The sequence below is a fragment of the Chelonoidis abingdonii genome, chromosome 2 (assembly GCF_003597395.2).
Source record: "Chelonoidis abingdonii isolate Lonesome George chromosome 2, CheloAbing_2.0, whole genome shotgun sequence".
Lineage (NCBI taxonomy): Eukaryota > Metazoa > Chordata > Testudines > Testudinidae > Chelonoidis > Chelonoidis abingdonii.
In genome coordinates, this window is record NC_133770.1 from 225,889,600 (window position 1) to 225,917,036 (window position 27,437).

At 45.3% G+C, this 27,437-nt stretch overlaps 1 protein-coding gene across 1 annotated transcript in view; it reads right to left on the bottom strand.

Annotated features, from left to right (window-relative positions):
* The window catches only part of PRKDC (protein kinase, DNA-activated, catalytic subunit), a 173,793-nt gene that overhangs the window by 141,938 nt on the left and 4,418 nt on the right, over positions 1-27,437 (bottom strand). Inside the window, exons 2-14 of the mRNA XM_075062025.1 lie at positions 25,374-25,450; positions 25,166-25,258; positions 22,611-22,685; positions 21,427-21,535; positions 19,688-19,800; positions 19,112-19,211; positions 18,473-18,528; positions 18,345-18,375; positions 14,856-15,013; positions 14,471-14,617; positions 13,422-13,586; positions 11,930-12,098; positions 10,820-10,869 (exon numbers count right to left, since the gene is read on the bottom strand). Of these exons, the coding sequence (XP_074918126.1) occupies positions 10,820-10,869; positions 11,930-12,098; positions 13,422-13,586; positions 14,471-14,617; positions 14,856-15,013; positions 18,345-18,375; positions 18,473-18,528; positions 19,112-19,211; positions 19,688-19,800; positions 21,427-21,535; positions 22,611-22,685; positions 25,166-25,258; positions 25,374-25,450 (1,343 nt within the window). The remainder of the gene's footprint in view (positions 1-10,819; positions 10,870-11,929; positions 12,099-13,421; positions 13,587-14,470; positions 14,618-14,855; positions 15,014-18,344; positions 18,376-18,472; positions 18,529-19,111; positions 19,212-19,687; positions 19,801-21,426; positions 21,536-22,610; positions 22,686-25,165; positions 25,259-25,373; positions 25,451-27,437) is intronic.

Below are 27,437 nucleotides of genomic sequence, written 5' to 3' on the forward strand. Positions count from 1 at the left end.
GGCGGGTGTGGAATGGATATGAGCAACACATCTCGAAGAACAACAGTTACAAAGTTGAGTAACCGTCTTTTCTTCTTCAAGGGCTTGCTCATATCCATTCCAGTTAGGTGATTTCCAAGCCTTACCTAAGCGGTGGGGTCGGAGCGAGACGTTGCGGAATGTAAGACCGCTGAGCCGAAGGCAGCATCGTCTCTAGATTGCTGTTCTTGTTGCGATGAATGCGGCTTTGGGAAGAAGACTGGCAGAAAGATGTCCTGGTTAATGTGAAAGGCGGCGACGACCTTAGGAAGGAACGCCGGGTGCGGTCGCAGCTGTACCTTGTCCTTATGGAACACAGTATATGGAGGATCCACAGTCAATGCACGGAGTTCTGAGACTCGTCTAGCCGAGGTAATAGCGACTAGGAATGCTGTTTTCCAGGACAGGTACAGTAGCGAGCATGTGGCCAAAGGCTCTAAAGGGGGCTCCATGAGCCTGGTTAAGACGAGGTTCAGGTCTCAGGTAGGGGTAGAGCACTTGACCTGTGGGTATAGTCGTTCCAAGCCTTTGAGGAATCTGGAAAACTATAGGATGGGAAAAACCGGAACTGCCAGCTTCCCCCGGATGGAAGGTGGATATAGCCACCAGATGTACTCGCAGAGAAGAGATCGCCAACCCCTGCTCTTTGAGAGACCATACACAGTCCAGGATAGTGGGGACTGATACAGAATGCGGAGAATGGCCATGCTGGGCACACCAGTGGCAGAAGCGCTTCCATTTTGCGAGGTATGTCGAGCGCGTGGAGGGCTTCCTGCTTCCCAGCAATACCTGTTGTACTGCAGCAGAACAGCTCAACTCCAACTGGCTTAGCCAGAGAGGAGCCATGCTGTCAGATGAAGGGACTGCAAGTCCGGACGGCGCAGCCTGCCGAAGTCTTGCGTGATCAGGTCCAGCCAGAGCGGTAGGGGAATTGGGTCCGACAGGGAGAGGTCGAGCAGCATGGAGTACCAGTGCAACCTCGGCCAAGCCAGAGCGATCAGAATAAGGCGGGCTCTGTCCCTGCGGAGCTTGAGCAAGACTCGGTGGACGAGAGGAAACGGTGGGAAGGCGTAACAGAGGTGGCCCATCAGGAATCAGGAACGCATCCGACAGGGAGCCCGGGGAGCGGCCTTGCAGAGAGCAGAACACCTGGCATTTCCTGTTCAGTCTGGATGCAAACAGGTCTATGTGGGGAAAGCCCCATCTCCGGAAAATCGAATGGAGAACGTCCGGACGGATGGACCATTCGTGTGATAGGAAGGACCTGCTCAGGCGATCTGCAAGAGTGTTCCGTACCCCCGGGAGAAAGGAGGCCACTAGATGAATGGAGTGGACTATGCAGAAGTCCCACAGTCGGATCGCTTCCCGACACAAGGGGGAGGACCGTGTCCCGCCCTGTTTGTTGATGTAGTACATGGCCGTTGTGTTGTCCGTGAACACTGCAACACAATGGCCGTGTAGATGGCCTGAAATGCTTGGCATGCCAGCCGGACTGCTCTCAGTTCTCGTACATTGATGTGGAGCGTCAACTCCTGGGGTGACCAAAGGCCTTGAGTGCGCAGGAGCCCTAGGTGGGCGCCCCAGCCCAGCGAGGACGCATCCGTTGTTAGGGACACGGAGGGCTGGGGAGGATGAAACGGCAGGCCCGCACACGCTCGGAATGACGTTTTCCACCAGTCGAGGGAGCCTAGAACGTCTGGCGGAACTGTCAGAATCATGTCTATGGCGTCCCAGCCCGGCCGATAGGTCGATGCGAGCCAGATTTGCAGGGGGCACATTCGCAGTCTGGCATGCTTTGTGACGAAAGTGCATGCAGCCATGTGCCCGAGGAGAGCAAGGCAAGTACGAGCAGAGGTGGTTGGAAAGCCTTGGAGACTTTCGACCAGGGAGACTATGGCCTGAAACCGGCATGGGGGCAAACTGGCTGTTGCAAGGTTGGAGTCCAGCATTGCCCCGATAAATTCTATCCTCTGCGTTGGCACTAGGGTGGACTTGTCCAGATTGATGACCAAGCCTAGACGCATAAACAGATCTCTAATGATGGCGACATGCCTGATGACTTGTGCCTCTGAAGCCCCTCGGATAAGCCAGTCGTCGAGGTAAGGGAAGACGTGTATTTGACAACGGCGCAGGGAAGCAGCGACGACCGCCATATACTTCGTGAAGACCCGAGGGGCCGAGGAAAGACCAAAGGGAAGGACAGCGAACTGGTAGTGACCCTGATTTACCACAAAGCGCAGATACCTCCTGTGTGGGGGATAAATTGCAATGTGGAAATATGCGTCCTCCATGTCGAGAGCAGCGTACCAATCTCCGGGATCCAGGGAAGGAATGATGGTTCCTAGGGATACCATGGAGAACTTGAACTTTTTGATGAATTTGTTCAGTCCTTGCAGGTCCGGGATGGGCCGGAGGCCTCCTTTTGTCTTGGGGATTAAGAAATATCAGGAATAAAATCCCTTGCCCCTTAACTCCTCCGGTACCTCCACTATAGCTCCGATTGAGAGGAGCTTGCAAACCTCCTGAATGAGGAGTTGCTCGTGAGAGGGGTCCCTGAAGAGGGACGAGGAGGGGGGATGGGAGGGAGGGAGAGAAAAACTGAAGATGGTATCCACGCTCCACCGTACGTAGGACCCAACAATCGGAAGTCAACTGGGACCATGCCGGCAGGAACGGAGAAAGGTGGTTGTAAAACTGAAGAGGATCCGGGGAAGGAATTGGTACACTGCTCTCGGGCACACCCGCAAAAGTTTGCTTTGGGTCCCGGCGGTGGTTTGGCAGGACCGGAGTTGTTACCCCCTTGAGGTCCAGACTGACATCTGCGGGTAGCACGACCTCGTCTTCGGGCAAGATCTTGTCGTGGCCGAGGTGGGGGATAGGGGCGCTGAGGCTGGGAGCAGAAGGACCATCTCTGAGTCTGGGGTGTATGCATTCCCAGCGAACGCATAATAACCCGGTTGTCCTTCAGACTCTGGAGTCTAGGGTCTGTCTTTTGGGAGAATAAACCTTGTCCATCAAATGGCAAGTCTTGTATGGTGTATTGTAGCTCAGGCGGTAGGCTGGAGACTTGCAACCAAGATATGCGGCGCATAGCTATGCCAGAGGCGACCGTTCTAGCTGCAGAGTCGGCGGCATCTAGCGAGGCCTGTAGGGAGGTTATCGCGACCCTCTTTTCCTCCTCTAGGAGAGCTGTAAACTCCTGACGGGAGTCCTGGGGCACCAACTCAGTAAACTTGCCGACAGCCTCCCAGGTGTTGTAGCTGTAGCAGCTTAAGAGGGCCTGTTGGTTCGCCACATGGAGCTGAAAGCCTCCGGCAGAGTATATTTTCCGGCCCAACAAGTCCATGCGCCTAGCCTCCCTAGATTTTGGCACGGGGGCTTGTTGCCCGTGGCGCTCCCTTTCATTGACTGATTGTACCACCAGTGAGCAGGGGGCGGGGTGCACGTAGAGGTACTCATACCCCTTAGAAGGCACCATGTATTTTCGTTCTACTCCCCTGGCTGTGGCTGGGATGGAAGCCGGGGACTGCCAGATGGTGTCTGCTCTGGCTTGGATCGATCGGATGAAGGGGAGGGCCACCCTGGTTGGTGCTTCCGCCGATAATATGCTAACCACCGGGTCCTCCACCTCAGGAACTTCCTCCACTGGAAGATTAATGTTCTGGGCAACACGCCGCAGAAGATCCTGGTGAACCCGAAGATCAATCGGCGGGGGACCCGATGATGATGTGCCCGCTACCGCCTCGTCTGGGGAAAAGGAGGATGACACCCCTGGGATGAGTGGGTCCTGGACTGACGCCTCATCCTGGGGGATCTCCGTTTCTGAAACGTCATGCTGTTCAGGGGCATGCGTGGAGTCCTCCTCTGTACCCACAGGGGGAGGCCTGCTGACTGTGGCCTCTGGTGCACGGTGCTCCGTGTGACCGGAGCGTGGTGGGCCCATTGGTTCGCCTTGGGCTTGGTGATAGGCCCAAGGTGTCCAAAAAGACCATTGAGGTGGTCAGAGGTCTGAATGGGCCTGCGCATCTGAACCCCCGTAAGAGGCACTGTCCACGTGTGAGGAGGCAGACGGGTGACATGACAGCCACGGAGGAGCTGAAGTTGATTGGGCCAGATCTCTGTGCCCATAGAACTCATCTCTGAGCGGTACCAGCGAATGGTACCATGAACCGTGGCGGTACCGGGACCGGGACCTGTGACCAGTGCAGTGCCGGGAGGTCGACCGGTGCCTTACATCGTCATGCCGGGACCGGCTGCGAGAGGTGCGTCGGTGCCGGGAATTGGACCGGTGCCGAGAGCACCACGACGGTGACCGAGATCTCGAGCGGTGCTGCAAGTACGACCGGTACCGGGATGGAGAACGGTACCGGGACTGCAAGCGGCGCAAGGATCGGGAGCGATGTCAGGGCCGAGAGTGATTGTAGGATCTGGATCGGGACCGACGGCATTCCATGGTGCCCGGTGAAGGTGGTCGCACCATGGTGGGCTTGCCCAGCGACTGAATAACCCGCACCGGCAGTGCCGGGGGTTGGGGCAGCTCAGGCTCCATTAGAGCGATTAAGTCCCTCACCGTAGCGAATGTCTCCGGCGTGGAGGGCATGACGAGCTCAACCACAGCACACGCTGGGGAGTTGGTAGGCACTGGACTCAACGGCTCCTGTGAGACTGGAATCAACGGTGCGGAGACGAGCGGTGCTGCGGCAGTTGGCGGTGCCGGGCGGTCCGTCTTGGAGATACGCTCTGACTGCGGTGTAGCTGTAGGTGCTGCAGGAGCCTTGTGCTTCTTGCTCCTCGGGGAGAGGGAGCGGTGCCAGCTGGAGGATTGGGCCAGCTGAAGGTGGTGATGAGGAGTCTATCGGTGCCGGCTGGTCCGGTGCGAAAGAGGCACTTGTTCCCAGTGCCGGAGTCGGTGCCGAGGATGGAGGCATTAGAGCTGCCTCCATCAAAAGTTGCTTCAGGCGAATATCCCGCTCTCTCTTTGTCCGGGGCTTGAACGCCTTGCAGATTCAGCACTTGTCCGCAAGGTGGGATTCGCCTAGGCACTTTAAGCGGGAGTCGTGTGGGTCTCCTGTGGGCATCGGCCGATGACAGGTCACGCAAGGCTTCAAGCCCGGTGAACCGGGCACAGGCCCCGGTACCAGGGGAGGAGAAGGGGCGAGCCCCCGATCCTCTTTAACTATATACACAACTATAAGAACTATTAATGTAATACTAACTAGTAACTACAGAAAAGAACTATGTACACGATACTATACAAACGAGCAAATCGCTAGGGAAGTGGAGATCAGCTAAGCCGCGCTCCACTGTTCTAACGACCGACACGGGCGGTAAGAAGGAACTGAGGAGCAGATGGGCCGGCAGGGGTATATATCAGGTGCCATAGCGGCGCTAATCCGGGGGCAACCTGCCGACCCACCGAGTGTTGCTAGGGTAAAAAGTCTCCGACAGGTGGGCGCGCGCCACGTGCACACCTAACTGGAATGGATATGAGCAAGCACTCGAAGACCACCACTTAGTTCACCACAAACTGGGGTGTAAATCTACCTTGCATTAGCCTTCCACTGCCTACCTCTCTGTGTAGACCCTACTGCCACATACTGAAAGTGCTCTAGAGCACTTTAATCTACATCCCATTTTGAAACAGGAGCAGACAGTTAGTACACAGCATGTCAGTATGCAATAGCTTGGCACCAACTAAATGTTCGTATAGACAAGCTCTCTGTAGTTTGAGTTTGCAACATACTGTGCAGGTTTTAATAAATGAGACTCCAGAAGAGGAATGCATTGAATATTTGGATTGTGTGGACTTAAAAGGTGATGTAGTGGAAGGGAAAACTGAGGCAGGACACTATAGAGCCACCCAAGTCATAAAGGAGTGCCTGAAAAGTGGCTGGCCCTGTTACATGCTCAGTTAGATTTATCCTTTGGAGTTTCTATGATGTTTACCAACATGGACTGAAGTCTCACTGATTAGTTACAATCTAGTTTGAGATGACCATTCTAAGCAACAAAGAGTTTAAGAGGCACCCTTTCTTGCTATCTTTTGAAGTGCTATCATATGAAAAAAAAAACCAGTTACTCACCTTCTTCTAACTGTTGTTGTTCTTCAAAATGTGTTGTCCATGTCCATTCGTGCATGTGCATGGTAGCCAGAAATTTTTTCCCATAGAGGCCTCCCATCGGGTCGGCCTGGGTGCCCTCTGGAGTCACGCCTTCATGGCGCTTAATATAGAGCCCAGCTGACCTGCCACCCTCTGAGTTCCTTCTTGACAGCTACCCGACAAAGGGCTAGGAGGGTGGGTATTGGAATGGACATGGACAACACATCTCAAAGAACAACGGTTACGAGAAGATGAGTAAGTTTTTTCTTCGAGTGCTTGTTCATGACCATTCCAATCAACTGACTCACAAGGCTAAGTTCAGGAGGTGAGGTCAGAGTCATCCACTGATTGGAGCACTGCTCTTTCAAAGGCCGCTTCATGTCTGGCATGCTGGGTGATCACACAGCACATGATGAAAGTGTGTATGCTGCTCTGCAGATTTCCTGGGTGAGAACCTGCGCCAGGAATCCATTGAAGAGGCCAGAGCCCTTTGCCAGGTTGTAGCACTCACGGATGGAGAACGTGATCCATGACGATATTCGCTGAGAGGAGACAGGAAGACCTTTCACCCTGTCCGCAACTGCCACAGATAACTGGATCTACTTTCAGAATGACTTCGTTCTCCCAAAGTAGAAGGCTAGCACTCTGCCAATATCCAGTGAGTGAAGCCTTTGCTTCCTGATGCTCAAGTGAGGCTTAGGATGGAATACTGGGAGGAAGATGTCCTGATTGATGTGAAACTGAGAGGAAACCTTTGGGAAGAAAGCCAGGAGGGGTCTGAGCTGAACTTTCTCCTTACAGAACACAGTATAAGGGGGCTCTGATGTCAGGGGTCTTGAGCTCAGACACTCTTCTGGATGAGGTTATTGCTACCAGAAATGCTACTTTATATGACAGAGAGCAAGGAGCGTGTTGTCAAAGGTTCAAAGGGTGGACCTGTGAGTCTGGAAAGGACCAGACTGAGGTCTCAAGCTAGAACCAGCTGTCAGACCTGCGGGTATAGTATGTCGAAACCTTAAAGGAAGCTAGTAACCATAGCGTTGGCAAAGACCGATCAGCCCTCTGCTCCTGGGTGAAAGGCAGAGATGGTGGCCAAATGAACCCTTACTGACGACATGGACAGCCCCTGCTGCTTGAGATGGAGGAGACAGTCCAATGTAAGTGGCACAGAGGCAAGTGTCAGGGATGAACAGTGCTGCACTGACCAGACTGAAAATCTTTTCCACTTGGCAAGGTGGGTAGGCCTGGTGGAAGGCTTCCTATTGCCAAGGATGACTTGTCTAACTGGGTTCGAGCAAGAAAGCTCCATCGAGTTCAGCCATAGAGCTTCCAAGCCATGAGGTGCAGCGACTTGACGTTCGGGTGTTGAAGACAGCTGTGATCCTGAGTTAGTAAGTCTGGGACGAGCAACAAGATGACTGAAGCTTTCACGGACATTTCTAGGAGTGATGTGTACCAGTGCTGGCAGGGCCAGGCTGGAGCTATCAATATCACTGAAGTTCGTTCCCTCCGAATCTTGAGAAGTACCTTGTGAAAGAGTGGAATGGGTGGAAACGCGGACAGGAGACAGCCTCCCCACTGGAGGAGGAACACATCCGCAATGGAACCCGGACTGTAATTCAGGAGGAGTAAACTGCTGGCATTTCCTGTTGCATCATGTGGCAAACAGGTCTATCTGGGGAAAGCCTCACTGATGGAAGATTGAGTTTGCCACATCCGTGTGAAGGGACCACTCGTGGCCGCAGAACAACCTGTTGAGATAGTTCGCCAACTCATTCTGTACTCTAGGGAGGTATGATGCATGCAGATGTATCAAGTGCTTGTTACAGAAGTCCCACAACATGAGGGCTTCCTGGCACACGTGAGAGGAACATGCACCCGTTTGTCGATACAGAACATTGCCGTGTTGTTGTCTGTCATAACTGATACACATCTCCCTATTGAGTAGGCTTGGAAAGTCTAGCATGCCAGGAGGACCGCTCCCAGCTCTCTGACATGGATGTGGAGAGCGAGTTTCGCCTGAGACGAGAGGCTTGTGTTCTGAATTCTCCCAAATGTGCTCCCCAGCCCAACGCATCCATCGCTAGCAAGAGGGATGGCTGAGGGCTGATGAAGGGGACCTCTGCACATACTATATGTGGCTTGAGCCACCAGCGGAGCATGTCGAGTATAGGGCAAGGCAGGGTTAAGATCCTGTCCAAGCTGTCCCAGACTGACCGACACACTAACGCTAGCCACAACTGAAGAAGTCGAAGTCTGAGTCTGGCATGCTATAATACGTAGGTATAAGCCGCCATGTGTCCCAGGAGTTTCAGGCAATTCCTTACTGTGGTGGTAGGGAACTGCCTCAGACCTCGTATGATGTCACCAAGGAACTTAAACCTTGCTTCCAGGAGGTATGCCCTGGCTTGTATCGAGTCCATTACTACCCCTATAAACTCTACCCTCTGAACTGGGGACAGCGCTGATTTTCCCTCATTCAGAAGGCGGCCCAGTTCATTGAACATTGCTCTTATGAAGTTGGCTTCTGCCTCCACTTGAGACTTGGAGCGGCTCTTGATGAGCCAATCATCGAGGTACGGGAACACCTGTACCTACTGTCTGTGCAGGAACGCAGCCACAACTGCCATGCATGTCATAAAAACACGACACACTACTGACAGGCTGAACAGGAGGACTGTGAACTGGTAGTGTGTGCTGTTCACCACAAACCTGAGGTATTTTCCGTGGGACAGAGCTATTGCTATGTGAAGGTATGCATCCCTCAAGTCAAGGGCGGCGTACCAGTCTCCTGGATCCAATAAAGGGATGATGGAGACCAAAGAGACCATGCGGAACTTGAGTTTCTTCATGAATTTGTTGAGTTCTCGCACGTCTAGTATGGGTCTGAGCCCACCCTTGGCTTTTAGTATTAGGAAATACCGAGAACAGAAACCCTTGCTCTTCTGCTCCTGAGGAACCTCTTCCACTGCCCCTAGCGAAAGGAGTGCACCTCCTGTATAAGGAGTTGCTTGTGAGAGGGTCCTGAAGAAGGATGGGGAAGGAGGGTGGAAGGGAGTGTAACTGGATGGAATATCCCCTCTCTACCATGTGTAGTACCCAGCAGTCGGAAGTGATACGGGACCATGCACAGTAGAAAGGGGACAGTTGGGAGGAAAAGGTAAGGTGGGATAGATCCAGGTTTTGTTCTGGTGTGCCGTACTTGACCACACCTTCAAAAGACTGGTTTGGGGCCGGAAGGTGGTTTGGGTTGGGTTGGCCCAGAGCCCTAGCCTGAGGATGGATGAGGCCTTTTTCTGCTGTTCCTATTCCTCCTCCTGGAGCTGTCCTGTCAGTTCTATTGGTAGAACCGCAGAGGAGGTTGAGGCCCAAAATGCTTCTGCTGGGTGACGGGAGTGTGTAGTCCCAAGGATTTGAGGGTGGCTCGAGTCTTTTAGGCTGTGTAGCCTTTTATTGGTCTTCTCCAAAAAAAAAGAGTCATATCCTCAAAGGGAGGTCCTGTATGGTCTGCTGGACCTCGCATGGGAGACCAGAGACCTGGAGCCCCTACTCATGGCCACCCCTGTAGCGAGGACTCTCATGGCTGCATCAGCCCTGTCCAGTGGAGCCTGGAGGGAAGCTAGGGAGATTACCTTGCCCTCCTCAAACAAGGTGAAAAACTTGTCACAGGAGTCTAAGCGGAACAGCTCTGCAAATTTTTCCATTGTCATAGAGGTATTAAAAGAGTACCAGCTGACAATGGCCTGTTGGATGGAAACATGGAGCTGCAATCCACCCATGGAATAGACTGTCCTCCCAAAAAGGTTGTGTTTTTAGCCTCCCTGTTTTGGGGGGCGGGGGAGGGTCTTGATTAGCAGTGCGGATTAGCACCATCCATAACAAGAGAATCAGATTGCGGGTGGGAATAAAGATGTTCATAACCCATAGAGGGCACAAAATATTGCCATTCATTGTGCTTGGCAGTGGATGGCAATGAAGCTGGGTTCAGTCACAGGCTTTTAGTGGTGTCCACAATAGATCTTATGAGCGATAGGGCAATACAGGAAGGTCCAGAGGGTGCAAGGATATCCACCATGGGATCAGAGTCCTCTACTACCTCCCCTGCCTTGATGCCCAGACTCTGGGCAACCTAGCGCAGCAACTTCTGCAACACTCGATTGCCTTCCAGTGCCAGGGCTATGGCGATGCCAGCCAGCGCCTCGTGTCCTAGGGGGTGAGAACTATATACAAAAACAGAGATAAAGGGCTAAACCAGGGCTATGAGATGTTCCAGCTAACCATCACTGGCGGTAAGAAGGAACTGAAGGAGTGGCAGGTCAGCAGGGCTCCCTATTGAGCGCCATGAAGACAACTCCAGGGGGAGCCCAGGCCGACCCAACAGAGACTGCGACAGGAAAACTCCTCCAGCTATCATGCACACCTGATTGGAATGGACATGAACAAGCACTCGAAGAACAGCAGCAGCTTACAGGGCTTTTCATTCATTAAGTAGTATGCAAAACTATCACACAAAAGCGATGATTTGTTTTTAAAGCTACTAGTTTATTTGCATCTTTTTGGTAACAAACATCATAGATGGCCAAAGAACAATCAGCTGACTCCCAAAAGGTTATTCCTGCTTTACAGCTCTGATAACTATATACCGCAGTCTCTGCCTTTTGCATTGTTTAAATCAAAAACACTTCCGGTAAATAACTTACCCTTGAGAAGGTGATAGGCTTGGAGCAGACTCTGACTAACCCCTGATGCACTGAAAGAAAAAATACTTATCTGAACAGATTTCAAAGGCACATCATCCCAATGATTCACTAAAAGAAAGCTGTGCATAACTTTTTATTTCTGGCATTCTGATAGAATTTGGGTTTTAAAAATAGAGGGGAGAGGAAGTTTATCAATTAGAAAGCACAGCCAAAAGTGGACTCTAATTTCAGGATCTCTCAAAGGAAAAAAGATTTTGTACTGCCTCCACATCACATTTTGTCAGCACTGTCTCATCCCTTCTCCAGATCTGATGCTGGCTGTACTCAGAATTGAGTACTTGATCTAATGCCCATTGCAGTAAATGAGAAAACGCCCAATGGACTTCACTGAGCCTGGAGTCAGGACTTGTGTTAGAGTATAATACTGTAGGTACTCAATACATCATGAGATCAGTTACTAAACAGAAAAGTAATAAATCCCAATGTAATAAGAAAAAAGACTTGCAATTAATATAAAATTAAGGGGTGCTGGAAAATCTTGGAAACTTTATAAGCACTGTTATGTTCACAGGATTGTATCTCAACATAATCACAACTTTATTTTATACCATTAATATGTTCCATAAAGCAAAGAACTCATCATCATGTATTTCTGATAGAGTCTACAATAGCATCAACCACAAGAGTGCTCCCAGGCCTAAAAAGGTGTACACATTTTTTTTTTTAATATAAAGGTTAAGAATTTTGCAAATGCGAAACAGTGACCTTTTATTTTCGTTGGTAGAGTCCCCCTCAAACCAATGCATCTGACTCAGTGCAGTAACAGCTACCTCTGTATTTTTAAGGCACTATTGCTTCGTTTACTCTTTTGCGTACATTATCGTCAAGTTCTCATACAAGGTCATTTGTAGAGAGTGACCTGGTAGAGGATGTTCAAGTGTATGCAATCAGCACCCTAAACCCTCTCCTGGAGAGTGGGAGTCCTCAGGTTGCTCCCAAAATGGCCATTATCAATGAGATTATCTCAGATAAACATTCTGCAGGTTTATCTTACAACTGATTTATCATTGTAGATGGAAAAAAAATCAGGAGTCATTAACACATACTCACCCACCGTGCTGATGAAACTCCAGAGAACTGGTCCCTTTCCTGCCAGGGCTAGGAAAACCTTTACTATGGATTTGCAACAGGTCGACTGCATTTTTACACTGTACTGTGGAAAACTATCTATCTGCACCACAATTAGACGTTCAAGAACTGGAGTGTACACTTCAGGAATCTAAACAAAATAAGAGCAGTAAAAAAAAAAAAAAAAAAAGTGTCCCATAAAAGCAATGATTATAACTTCACTACCACTCAGGAAATAATGCAAATCTTCCCAAATAAGAGGCAATTCCCAACAAAAGGTAAAAGGAGAGAAACGTTACAAAATTATCAACTATCTTTTATCTACTGGTAAAAGAAAGACTTAGCGAGCCACTCTATGTGGACAGAGTTTAAAACATCAAGACAGACAGATAGGAGTTAATGAAAGCTTCCTGGGGCCACATTATGTCCCAGGGAACAGAAAGGCAGTTTCTGAGTGAAGGCAAGTGTTAGCAGACCCAATTACACTAATTTCTTATTATTATGAATATAAAGTGAGAGCTTCATTCACACAAAAGCAGAAGCCTTATCTGTTTTTATGCATCCGAAACCAGGGCATTCAAGTACAGCTCATCTTATTCCCAACCTATGGCCAATGATCAGGAAGCCCTCACTCAAAACATACACTCCAGAAACACAAAGGAGTCCATGTAGACTCACTTACCCTTCTCAGTGTGGCACTTTAAGTATCAGATTTATCAATCTGGGAGTGGATAAAGACAGCAGGCCGATACAAACACAGCTCATACAAAGCTGTACTGCTGGAGAAACATTTCTCTTTCCATTGTTGTGTGAAAGACGTATTGAAACAAAAAAGTGATTGGGTATATGGGGAAAAGGTGAAGTTGACTGTATATAAAGTGCTGTTTTATGCACAAAAACAAACTGAAAAAAACCCCAGACAAAATTAACCTTTATTGTTTAACTAGGGTTTTTATTGTTTTATCTAGTCTGTGTGTTTACCTAGTCTGTGTGTGGAGCGTTTAGATGTGCTTGTAATTATTAGAACTGGGAGCACTGGCTGTTAGGAATCTGAAAGGATAGGAAACAGGAAGGAGTGGGGAGGAGTTGAAGAGGCTGAGTGAGAGTTACAGAGGGTGCAGCACCAGCTTGGTACAGGGGTTTCCACTGTAAAAATAAAGACCTGTTGAAGTTGTTAGTACCTTGCCTGGTTGATACAACAGTATGTTAACCTTAGTTTTAAAAGAAATGTAGAAGTGTGGCTATTAAGTTGATTATGTCCCTTTACAACAGACATCACCATGCCTGCCATTTCAACACAAGTGACCTAATCCAGCGACTTATTTTTTTTTTAATTTCACTCCTGATTACTGAGGTTGTCCTATAATGCACCAAGTGTCATAGAAAATATTGTAGTTCAATGCATCCTTAATAGATCCATATATGGCTCTAAAGGTACAAAATAACTGACTGACGCTTTAAATATTCCACTTACTGTATCTATGTGGAATATAACACTTGCAATGGACTGAAGGAAACTGGGTAGCTGATACACATGTTCATCTGCTGTCTCCGCCTCCGTGAGATACATTTGTTTACAGCGCTGAAGGAGCTCAATGTACATGAAGTCAACATCCTTAGAATTTATAGCTTTACAAGGCTTTAATGAGAGAAAGTAAAGTATCACTTCAATAATTAGTATTAACGTTAAACACAAGAATGCTGCAATACTTAAAAAAAATAAAACTCCACAGCTGGGTTCAGATAAAAAACTACTTTTTGAAATTTTACAGGAACCTGATAATACATTTGAATATTTTTTTCATGTTGTTCAACAATTAAGTGACCTTGCTTTATAATTTATTGCAACAGTATTAATAATCTGATCCTGAGCTCTCATTTACAACACTTTTCCAATTCAACCTGAGGAGCTAAGAATTTAGGTGGCTCTCAGCTCCACGGGGGAAGATGGTAGCAACGTTACTCATAGCAACCCACATTGGCCAATCAGGAGAAGCATTGTTGAGATTCCTGTCCAGCACTCCCAGTTAAGAGAGAGGAAGGAAAAAGAAGAATTATACAGTGGCAAAAAGGTTTTATTTTCAGCCCATAGATGCAACAACTCCAACTTTTAATAGCTGCCAAGGCTGTAGATTTCGTATCCAAGCAGAACAAGATAAGCCTAAGTTGAATTAATGTGGCCAAAATTCTGACAGTGGAAAGGACGTTTTTAACTTCTAAAGTCACATATTAAGGAGAAAGGCTATAATGCTTTAGAGCCCGATCCTGCAAGTCTTCCAGGTGAATTCAGTGGGAGTTCACTGAGCCTTTCGTGATTACTTTAAGTCAAAACGCAGAGGTCTGACTATACAGTTGATTTCTTTTATAAAACTCAACTCAACTCAGAAACAACTGGGGTTGGAGGGAGGCGTTCCCTGCATAACAGACTCTGCCGATCAAAACAAACAAGTAAGATGAATGGCTTCCTAATTGTAACATTAAACCCATCCAATACACTATTTTGTCAGAGTAAGCTTGCCATACCGCAGCAAAAAGCCCATATCCACGAATGGCAATGGACAACTCCTTATTGCTCGAATCCATTTTTCTGATGATATCATAGAACTGCTCCATGAAGAACTGCAGCTTGCTCTTGTGCATTTCTGCATCTTTAGCCACCATTAGAGAAATCTGCAGATTTACACAAACAATTATGGATTTCCAGAAACTAGAAAATAACCAAAGTGAAAATAAAGTAAAAGAAAACCTTAAGAAAATCTATACCACCTTATCAGATAAGAGATCATTATTATTTATGTAGGACCATTATGCATGAATATATATATGAACAGTCGTCACACTCTACTAGTGTTTTGAGAACTCTAACTCCTTGATAAAGTCTTGGAGTTCTTATGTAAATTAGCAGTACCTGTTTAAGGAATGAATCTAGGGCTGAATGACCACCTTTCTTCAGCTCTGCATTTGTATGGCCACACCACTTGGACAGTACTTCAAAGAGTGAGCTATAGTTGTCCAGAAGGAAGGTGCCAAACTGAGCAGCATGCATACTGAACAAATGTAAGCCAGCTGTAATTCAAAACCACAATTATTAGTAAAAAACTCAGATGTGTGTTCCAGTTTCTGAAAACTGACCATGCTCTAGAACAGGGGCTTTCAAACTGGGGGTCAGGACCCTCAGGGGGTTGCGAGATTATTACATGGGGGGTCACAAGCTGTCAGCCTCCACCCCAAACTCCACTTTGTAATGGTGTTAATTATATAAACAAGTGTTTTTAATGTATATGGGGGAGGGTCTGCACTCAGGGACTTGGTATGTGAAAGGGGTCACCAGTACAAAAAAGTCTGAGAACCCCTGCTCTAGAAGTTTACATTAGGCCAACAGGAAGTCTCCGATATCTCCTGACTAAATTGTATTTCTGATTATTAAAACATCTATATTTACACATTTGTTTAAATCTACATGTGTGCTCACAACTGAAAACAACCTTCCTGCTTTTATCCTAGTATAGATACAGCTATGGGAAGCAGCAGTTCCTTTCAGTGGTTTGTATTTTACTGTTGGTGGTAGGAGGGGCTCCAGCTATTATGAATGAGAACTTTACTTCATCTAGGCCAGTGAGTCTCAGCCTTTTCCATGCCAGGAGACATGCCAGAGGCCCCCTCTTCCATTTAGCTGGGATATATGCAGGAACAATGGCACCCCTGTGCCCCCCATCAAGCAGCTTACATTTAGCAACATAGGAAACACAGGATGGTCACAAACCCCAGTGAGTAATCACAGCCCTCAGACTGAGAACCCATGATCTAGTCAACCTACACCACCTTTACTAGAGCGTCACATCCTTTTTTGCATCCCAAAAGTTCTCTAGATCCCTCCATTCTCCCTCAGTTGCCTGTTTGCTACCTTCCATCCCCCTCTATTCTGGAGGCTCTGCAAACTTCCCCACCTCCTCCCTTCACTCCGAACCAGTTTCATCCAATCTCCCCCCAGACCAGGGGCCCCATATTCCCCCCCATACTCTGGTCCCCTGTTCTCTCTCTGTCTAGAACTGTGTGCCCCCCATTCCTTCCTTTGCTCCTCATGCTCTTCTTTTTCCCCCATACCAGGATCTCCCATTCTTCCCCATGCCATCTATCCCAAGGGATGGGAGACCTCCCATTCTCCCCCATACACGGGGAATTCTGTGACATCCCTCAATTCCCCACTTCCTCCCTTTCTCCACCAGGGCAGGGGCTCTGCATAACCCACTTCCATACACACACACCCCATGCCAGGGGCTCTATCTGCTCCTCATTTCCCATTTTTTCCAATGCCAGGGGCCTCTGTGTGCCCCTCACTGTCCCTGTCTCTGCAGCATTTTAAATACTATTGGGAGGATGGGGAGAGCTGAGATGAGAATATTGTTATATGGAAGGCTTAGCTAACCTGTTCCTTGGACTCTATATGTTTCCCATTTTCACCAAAATCAATAGCGTTCTGCCCACAGATGCTGTGACATACCTAGGGTACAAGTCTAATGAGTAGCTGTGTCACCCCTGCCCTCTAACCTGGGGTATCCTTTACACTGCTTTGGTGTTGTAGCCTCCAGTCTGGACTGCTGACAAACAGCCTCCAGCATGCAACTCACTTACCAGCCTTGGTTATACTGCAGGGTGACCCCAGTCCTAGACCTTCCCCCCAAAAATGTATGTTCTGTGTCCATACCTTACACACACATAATAATCTTTGTACAAAGTGTATCTTGTGAGGTATCATCTGAAAACTCAATTTGCTGGTCAACAGTGTCCTGATAAAATGTGTTGCATTGTCTCCGTATCATGGTATTAACACACATTCCAAACCACAGCAGAAGTTGGAAAACAGGTCTGTGTCAAACAAAGGAATGTGTGCTCTGCTTCATTTGCATTTAAGCAATAAACAGAATCATCAACCAGGAAGGGCAGACAAAAACCTCAGACAAGTGAGGAAAGGCAGCAGTGAACAGAGAGTCTGTGTAGGAAAAGCTATCCCCTGGATCTCAGGTGGAAATGTTCTTCAAGAGGACGATGGATACTATAAAAATGAGGGACTGAGGGTATGGCTACACTTGAAATTTCAGAGCGCTGCCGCAGCAGCGCTTTGAAGTGAAGAGTGTGTGGTCAGAACGCCAGCGCTGGGAGAGAGCTCTCCTAGTGCTGCACATAAACCACATCCTCTACGGGTGTAGCGTGCAGCACTCGGAGTTGTGCTCCCAGCGCTGCCGCACTGATTACACTGAGGCTTTACAGCGCTGCATCTTGCAGCGCTCAGGGGGGTGTTTTTTCACACCCCTGAGCACGAAAGTTGCAGCGCTGTAAAGTGCCAGTATAGCCAAGCCCAGAGAGCTCAAGGCACTCCTTTTCTCTCTGTTCATCACCTCACTACACCAAAAGGAACAAAGGAAGCAGCCACTGATCTGGAAAAGAGGTACTGGCCTAAGAACGTTGGTCAGTAAGACTACTGAGAGTGTGTGGTGAGAGAAACCTTGCTTGAATCTGATACCATTTCTTAAGTTAGGCACCTGTTGTGTTTTAATTTTATTTTCTTGTAACCAATTCTGATTTTTACACCTCATTACTTGTACCTCACTTAAAATCTCTCTCTCTGTAGTTAATAAACTTGTTTTATTGTTTAATCCAGTGGCTATCAAATTTTTTTTTACTGGTGACCCCTTTCACATAGCAAGCCTCTGAGTGTGACACACACCCCTTAAATATATATTAAAAAGTGTTTTTAATTTGTAACACCATTATAACTGCTGGAGGCAAAGCAGGATTTGGGGTGGAGGTTGACAGCTCACGACCCCCCCATGTAATAACCTCGCAACCCCAGGGCGGGTTCCGACCCCTAGTTTGAGAACCCCTGGTTTATCTAATCCAGTGTATTTTAATTGAAGTGTCTGGGAAAATTCCATTTGGGGTGCCAAGTTATCTGGAGGTTGGTTGTGAACAATCCAAACAGGAGGCTACACCACCAAAGCAGTAAAGGACACCCCAGATTAGAGGGCAGGCATGACATAGCTACTCATTAATCTGGATTTTATCCTGGGTATGCACAGATGCCTAGAACATTCCCTGAAATTTTGGAACACATTGGATATGGCATTCAAAAACTGTCACATTACAGAAAGAGAAATGCCATTAAGTTAAGTGTTGGATGCAGTGTTGGTGCCGAGTATTAGAATTTGCTTTGTTCAGCCAACTACTCCATTTTCAACTCCTTACATCACAAAGGCACACTCTCTCACTCCACCCTTCAAGCCTAAAATGCAGAATATGCTGTATTCTTTGAAGGGAATAAGCAGAGGAGGAAAAATGTCTCCTCCAAGATATGCTTGGTATCCATAGCACTGCAAACAGTTATAAAATAAAATCTTACCTAGAGGTACTGCATATCGCTTTAGGTCAACCTGTAAAAATAAAAAGATTCACCATAAATGACTTGCTCTTCAGAACTAATATATGTAGAAAAATGCACACTTGGAAGATACTCATCAAAAATTCTACCTGTGGATTGATCGCCTTCACTGCAAAATCAAAAATCTCCTTTGAAGTGTGGGGATCTGTAGGATAACAATAATGAAACATTTTACTAAGGGCACCTCAGAGTGTCAAAAGGGCAAGATAAAATTATCTTGTTATGGACATGAAGAGACAATATTTAAAGGTCTTCAAAATACCACACTCTTAAAGGAAGGGAAACTCTCCCTGAGGATGCTTCTAGAATTTTTGTTTTAAATATACTTCTCTGTTTGACTTGCTGAAAAACCACTCTTTAAACAACATGGGTATGCTAGTGTAAATCTGCCTGTGTATAATTATGAATAAGAATATTCAAACTTTCACTTGGGGTTGTACAGCTGCCCAGTACCTCCTAGATAAATAGCACTTTAACTTCCCACTCTATGCAACCACTCTGACCACACTGTCCTACATACTGGGGCACCCCAGGGGTACTTGGGCATGAAGGGCCTTGCATGAGCAGGCCTTCTGCCAATGGGGGGAAATTCACTCAGAATGCACAACTGCTTGTATCCATTCTTATATATAAAAAAGAGTGAATCTTGAGACCAGATGAACAGCTGCTCCCTGTCACGTGTAAAACAGTTAAAATGTCTTTATATATATTTTAAAAAAAGACTGCACCTTCATCCATCGATTTAGTAAAGTTATACATAAGCGCAGTCAGTCCTTTCAGACACCCTGCTACTACTGGTAGTTTGGGCTCTCTTGTTGCTGAGGTCATCTGAAAATAAAAAATTTTAAAGAAAATATTATGCTTAAATTAGAAGAGTAAGATAGAAACAAACAAGTGAGGACCTTGATAAGGCACAGCTGTGATGCTAACCTTCTGAACCAAACAGTGCAATGAAGTTCTGCAGCTTACTAGAGTCCTAATAAGAAAATGGCCTCTAATGGAAATCACATCCCCTACGTAGGGCACTAAGGCTGATGATGATCATGCTCTTTCCTCTCCCCTCCCTACATTACTCAGCTAATGGCCACTAGGTTTCCCTGCCACCTATAACCTACCCAAGACCCTGTAACCAGAGAAAACAAACCACTCAACTGCTATAAACAATAAAATTGTTCAAACTGTGTTTTATAGTTATCTGGTTAAATGAAGTATCCAACAATCTTGGCATGAAGGGTAATTCAACACACACAGTACCCACCAGAGAGAAGTGATTGACAGAATCCTACAAGAGGTTCCAATCATACCTGTGTTTTGAGCTCACCCAAGAAAGCTCGGAATAATTTCTCGGAGTTGTCAACCATGTCACTAGGTTGGACTTCTCCCAAGACTCCAAGGAGCTCATATAATTTTTCCAGTACTAAAAAATACCAATATATACATCACTTACTTTGAGATCTCTGTGGCATATGATACAGTAGTTAGACATCATTATAATAAAGTCAGTGTGTCTGTCCCCCCACCTATCTAGGCACTTAAGGCTAGTGGTATCTTGGCATGACTGGCAAACGAAAGAGTAAAACAATGCTTTCATACATATATGTTCTTCCATGCTTGGATTTGAAATTAATCACCAGTTCATATAGTGAAGATTAATTTATTCAAATTATTCAAACCACTAGTTTTAAATACTAAATTATAGAGCTCAGTCCTGTGAGGTGCCACACACCCTCAACTCAGACTGAAATCAATGGGATTTGAGAAAACAGGGTCCTCAGCACCTTGACATTCTAGAGTCCCTAATCAAGGAGTTGAGTACAGCGGTGAAAGTTTAAAAACAATGCATCATTAATATAAATATAGCTAGGGCCGGCTCTGACTTTTTTGACGCCCTAAGCAAAAAAAAGGGCGCAGGGCAGCCTGACCCGGAGGCAAAGCCAAAAAAATAAATAAATAAACCCTAGGGCGCAGGATGTCCGGACCCAGAGACAAAGCAAAAAACCAAAAACACTCACTGCAGGGCGGCTGGACCCAGAAGCAAAGCAAAGCAAAAAAATAAAAAAAAATAGGGCAGCCATGCCGCCCTAGGACTGGATGGAATGCCGCTCCAAGCATGAGCCTGCTTGGCTGGTGCCTGGTGCCGGCCCTGAATACAGCCTAAGATTCCTGTCAAGAGCTCTGTGTGGGCACAACCTCACTGATGTAAGTGGGATGTTGCTAACATGGCGCTGGACAATATAAGGGCTGAGCAGAAAACCCCTACCTAGCTCTACCATATGCGACAGTCAATATTTCTGAGGACACTTATTCTAGAGAGGATGATGATGATATTGTTTTATTGGTCTTACAAAGCACACGGACAGCTGACTAGTATTTAGAGCCAGTATACTAAATAGTAACATTTCATGATTTCCCTATTCACTGATGTCAAATGCATTTATATATAATTTTCCAACTCCCAGTCGAGCAGTCTTGCTACCAGTACTGTATGTAACTTTTTTATTATTCATTAAAGACTGTTTTTGAAGTATTGTTTTTCTTTTAGAAGTCCTAGCTTCTCCCGTCTTACCCACATTACTGTTGGAAAAAATCCATCAAGATATTAATACAGTAGAATCTTACAGTTATGAACACCTTGGGAACGGAGGCTGGTTGTAACTCTGAACAAACCGTTATGGCTGATCTTTCAAAAGTTTACAACTGAACATTTACTAAACACAGCTTTGAAACTCTTCTATGAAGAAAATTTCTGCTCTTAACCAGCTGAATTTAAATGAAAAAGCACAGAAACTGTTTCCTCACCTTGTCAAATCTTTTTTTTTTAAACTATCCTTTTATTTTATTTTTTGTAATAGTTTACGTTTAATTCAGTACTGTACTGTATTTGCTTTCGGGGTAGGGAGGTCTCTACTGTTGCCTGATTGTGTAGTTCCGGTTCCAAATGACATGGGTGGTTGACCAGTCAGTTTGTAACTCTCAGGTTCTACTATACTAAAAGATAGTGAAAAAAATAAGTAATAATGTTGCTAGAAAAGATAAGGCTCACCTGTGTCAGGCACTTTACTTCTTGCAGCAAGTTCCCCATAAAATTTGTTAAAGATCTCTCCAACTTTCAATTCTTCCATCAGAAAGGAAGACCGTAAATTTTGAAGTAACTGGAAATGAATACCAGATACCCACAAATGAGGAAAAACAACTATTTTATTTGTTTCCACTTCGACCCAGGTAAATAAGGCCCCCAAGTCAGAAAGACACTTAGCAGCACACCTAACTTTAAGCACAAGTAGTCCCACTGGTTTAGCAGATTAAGTTAAAGGTGATTGATATGTCTTCTGATCGTATCAGATGTAGGCAAACACAAACTACCATTTCTATACAATAAATATTGGTTTTGTTGTGTTTTCCTCACGCAAATCATGTGCTCTTCCTCTTGTATATGTAGTTCACACTTATTTTTTATTTTTTTTTTAACTTTCTATGTTCCTTGTACATATTTTGGCTGTAATTTTAGGTCAAAAGGGCACCATCAATTTAAAATATAATTAGTTTAAAAAATGAGTTATAATTAGTTTTAGGACATGACACCTGTTAATGTCTGCAATTTCATAAGCATGTTTACCTAGTTTTAAAATGTTTTTCTCCCTGTTGCTGTAAGGCCCACTCAAACCACAGAAGAATTAACTTCAGAAGGACTACTGCCATATGTAAAGTTAAGCACATGCATAAGTGTTTGCAGGATCAGGGCATAATGCACTATACAAGGAAAACAGTAAAAATTATTATATACAAAATGATATATGCACTAAGGAAACTTAAAAAAATATTAAACTAGTTTGCGCCTCAAATATCTTTCAGTTGTATTATTTTAGTTGTTATCTGTAACAAATTAATATTTTCAAACAGAAGTGTGATTTTTTAAGTTGACAGCGTTGCTTTAAAGAACAGCAATTAAATTGGGAATAAAGATGCACTCTATGATTGCCCTCAAAATCCAAGATGTCTTCCCACACAAATTAAGGGATGGCACCTTTAATTAAGCAATTCGGTCAAAGGAGATAAGGACTAATTTGTGGGCAGAAAAATATCTTTTTAATACTCCTCCTACAGAATTAAACCACTAAACCTCCCTTGTTATGGTAGACTTTTTGAGTTTACTGCATTCAACACCAGTCATGGCATAACTCAAAAGACTCTAGGCTTAGAAATAATGAACTGTAAATTATGTTTTACCTTAATGAGAAGCTCCAGAGCTGGGACTTTACATTTTGCAGCCTTTTCTTTTGTGTAAACGCTAATACAAGTTAGCTAGGTTGGGAAAAAATAGATCATAATGATCATTAACAAGATGGAAGATTTAAAAATATTTAAATAATTTAAAATATTTATTTTAAATACCTTTCCCCAATGATTTTAGATATTTTACAACAACATTTAAAATGTACAAAACCCAAGAATAAAAATACACAGCTTCTCATACAAAGCCAATGCAGACTAGAATATACATTAACCCAGAAAACAGCAATACTAACTCATCACATGACTACCCCATATCCCTCAATCAAACCCAAAAGAAAAAAAGATTGGTTTTGCAGTGTGTCCAAAAAATTAGCGAATGCAAGTTTCAGTAAACCTAGACAGAAGCAAATTCTAGAATAAAAGGACCCCATACAGCAAATCATCTGTTACTAGTCACCTTTCCTTTTAAGCAGCAGGCTATTATCACGAGCTCAAAAAGTACAATGGCACAAATACCTGCAGTTAAATGGATACTACCGAGCAGTTTAGACTCTTCGTGTAGTATACACTGCAGTTAGACATCCACAGCTGGCCTGTGCCAGTTGACTTGGGCTCGCAGGCCTCTGACTAAGGTGCTGTTTAATTGTGGTATACACATTCCGGCTCAGGCTGCAGCCCAAGCCCTGGGACCCTTCTACCCCATAGGGACCTCAAATCTGGGCTCTAGCCCAGTGGTCTCCAAACTTTTTTAATCACACACCCCTATCAGTAAAAAAAATTTTAAGCACGCACCCCCTGCCGCGTGGGTTCCACCATTTTTGCTGAAGGAAAAAAAAAAAAAAAAAAAAAAAAAACTCAGATCAGACTCCTGCCCGAACTGCCCAAACAAAAAAAAGCGCTCATCCTGCCGCGCACCCCCAAGGATCCTCTTGCACACACCCCTGGGGTGCGCATACCCTACTTTGGAGACCCCTGCTCTAGCCAGAGATTGAATGTCTACACCGCTATTAAACAGCCCTTAGTCAGAGCCCCACAAGCCCAAGTCAGCTAGCATGGACCAGCCATGGGTTTTTAACTGCAGTGTAGACATACCCTAAGGGACACATTTTCAGAAATGATGAGCACCCACAGTACCCACTGACTTCAAAGTTCTACAGGTACTCAACTCCTCTGAAAAAAAAACAGGCCTTAAAAAAAGTCACTTCAAAGTTACAAACTGGAGCAGAAGAATTCAAAATATTGTTTATTTTTAATCAAATATTTCACTGATAGAACATAACACAAAAAACTCAAACCCAGCTGTCATAAACAGATAGCTAAGGGTTAATGTTTCTTTTACCTGTAAAGGGTTAACAAAGGGAACCAAACACCTGACCAGAGGACCAATCGGGAAACCAGATTTTTCAAAGCTCAGGGGAAGGAATGTTTGGGTCTATGTCTTTGTCTGCCTCTCAGCTATGAGAGGGGATATTTTCTATCTTCAAGCTTCTAATCTTCAGTTTCCAAGTTGTAAGTACAAAGGTAGAAAAATAATAGGCTGTTATTGTTTTTTTGTATTTACATGTGTGTAGTTGCTGGAATGTTTAAATTGTATCTCTTTTTGAATAAGGCTGTTTTATTCCTTTTCTTGTTAAGCAATTGAACCTGTTTATTGTCACCTTAATAGCAGAGAATATTTATGTCTTTTTTCTTTCTTTTTATATAAAGTTTCTTTTTAAGGACTTGTTTGAGTTTCTCTTCTCTGGTAGGCTAAAGCAACGAAGGGGAGGGAAATTCTCTTTGTGTTAGATTCTACGGAGGGTGAATCTCTGCAGCCAGGGAATTGGTGGAGGGGAGAGGAGATAGAATCTTTTCTGTTTCCTTGTATTTGGTTGTCTCTTTGTGGAAGAGAAGAGACATGCTTCTTGGTAATTTTTTTTTTTTTATTTTTTTTTTTTGATGTAAAGAGGCTGCATCAGTAACTCTCAGGTTAGCCAGAGGAGGGAAATTCTGGGTGGGAGAAGAGGTAGGGGAAGTGGGTTATTTCCCTTTGTTGTAGACTCAGGGCATCTGAGTCTTGGGGGTTCCCCAGGGAAGGTTTTGGGGAGACCAGAGTGAGCCAAAACACTGGAATTTTTGGATAGTGGCAGCGATATCAGATCTAAGCTGGTAATTAAGCTTAGAGAGTTTATGCTAGCTTCTCAGGTTATGAACGCTAAGGTTCAAATCTGAGTAGGAAAGCTATGATACCAGCAACTACCATTTTTCTGAGAGAGAGAAAAATATATTCTAACCCTGCTGGCTCCAAGATATTTGAATAAATATGACCAAAGTATATTAACATTTTTAATGACACTAGTGTATTAATATGTAAACCAAAATTGTGCTTCTGTTTTAGCTCTATTAGAAACATTGGGTAGGGGGGATGAATTGCATAAAGGAAAGCCGTGAACCTAGTATTAGTCATATTTTTATACATCTTTCAAGCTTTCATGTTTAAATTAAAAACACTGTGGAAATATTAAAAGTATTAGACAGAGATTTTTAAAAATAAGTTTTCCTTCACTTACTTTAATATCCTGGGCATAAGGATGAACTTGCTGACCAATCTTTTCCAGAAAGGCACAGAGAAATTTTAAAGCTTCTTCCCTGCACTCTCGAAACTGAAAAAACAAAGTTCCATTTTAGAAATGAAAGCCTGTATACTCTCACTTAGCAATGAAAAATATTGCAACAGTTCTTAAAAAAAAAAAATCATAACTAAGTTTATCAACTCACTTCCTCAATGCTGAGAGATTTGCGGACAAACACAAGTAATCCATTATCTTTGGAAAACACCAGTGAAGTTTGCAATGCTGTAGGAAGAGCAAAGAAGCAACAAATTATTTGCTTTGTTATTTACATTCTTTTTCCAAACAAGTGGCTCCTAGAACCTGATTATTTAGATAGTATTGGGCATTATTCAGGACGTCTACTTTTAAAGAAAGTCCTTGTGCCAAAATGCAACTAATTATTTTCAGTGCTAAATAAGGACATGATTTTGCAGTCCTTACTCACAATATTCCCACTGAAGCCAAAAAGGCCAATCACATGAATTAGCACTGCAGGATTAAACCCTAAATTCTGTTTGTAAAATGTTCACTTCACTTATGCTCAAAGCTCAGGTTCAGTCCAACTCTGGTTGGCACAGAACCAGGGATGAACCAGTACAGTAACATCAGGTCTGCAATGAACCCGAAGGGCAACCTGTCAATTATGTTTTAATCAATGAGTATGAGGAGTAGTCATCCTGGACTAAGACATTATCTATATTAACGTTTGAAGCTGTGTTAGCTTCTATCCAGAGATATGTTTAAATAATATTCTTGCCAAAAAGGTTCTATCATGATTTCATATACCAGAGTAGACAGGACCAAAAAAGCCGTATCAACAAGTCTTGATTTTCATCTAGTAAAACTGTGAGGAAACTGGACAAGAACATAGTATTTTACATGACAGATCAGACCGATGGTCCAGCAAAGTCCACTATCCCACTTCTAATGGTGGATAACATCCAATGCTTCAGAAAAACAGTACTATCCTAAAATTATTCTGCTCTTTTAAAAATCCAAATACAGAATGTAGTCCCTTGTGGCAGTGAATTCCACACAATAACTACATGCTATGTGAAATAATATTTATTTTCATTTCTTTAAAATACACCTGCCACTAATAAATTTTGTGAAGAACTTCATGTAGTTCAAAAGTTTGTCTCTTGCACCAACAGAAGTTGGTCCAATAAAAACTATTATGTCACTCACTTTCTGTCTCTAATATTCTGGGATCAATATGACTACAACAATACTGCAAACAACTAATTAATTTCATTTCTAAACCTAACAGCTGTTGTTTAAAGAAAAACAGCAATTAGATAAATCAAACTGCTTAACAGTTCAGGAGGTAACAAATATGATCCTCAGTTAAGAGTAGAGTGAACTGAGAAGCATGAACAGCAGAGGAAGTGAAGCTGTAAGTTTCCAACACCTGCAGCACACTGCCAGTTGTAGATGCGGCAGTTGGGGTATAATTTTAGGACCAGATTCTGCCATCTTGACTGATGAATAGTACTTTTCTCCATGGGTACCGTCAGTGAACCCAAACTGCCACATAAGGTATTCCACAATGTAAGAGTGACAGGAGTTTGAGGGCAGGGCCTGAAGTGCCTACGCACTCAGGTCCACGTCTTCCACCTCCAGGCCCTGCAGAGGCTTTTTTATGGTGCGGGTAGTCCGGCGTGGAGAGTACTGGCACACGCCTTCCTGCGCCGCTTCCGAGGGCTCCGATACGACCGGCAGCTTCTTTATCTCAATCCAAGAGGTCTTCCGCGAGACCTCTCCAAGCTGCCTGTCTTCTACCAGGACCTCCTCCAGACCTGGAAGCTGTTCTCTGCGACCAGGTCCGTGGTGGCCACCGAGGGGATAGATCTCCTCACGGAGCCCCTGCTACACAATTCCCAGCTCTGTGTGCAGGTGGCGGAGTCCCCCACAGTGTGCCAGAGGTTGGTCCTGGCAGAAGCTACCAGGGTCGGAGACCTCCTGGGTTACGACCGGGGAGACTGGCTGGATCCCCTGATGCTCACTTAGCGTATGGGGCTCTCCAGACCTTGTACACCCTGGTGCGTACTACAGGAGGTGAAGGCCGCTTTGCCGCCTGCTGCTCGGGCCTACCTCCACCGGGTCCTGCACGAGGGCACGCCCCGCCCAACCTCCACTCCAGGCCCTCCGGACCTTTTCATGGGGCCCCTACCCTGTGGACCCAATTGGCCCCCCCGCCCCTTCTCTGCAAGCCAGCTGCACGATCTGC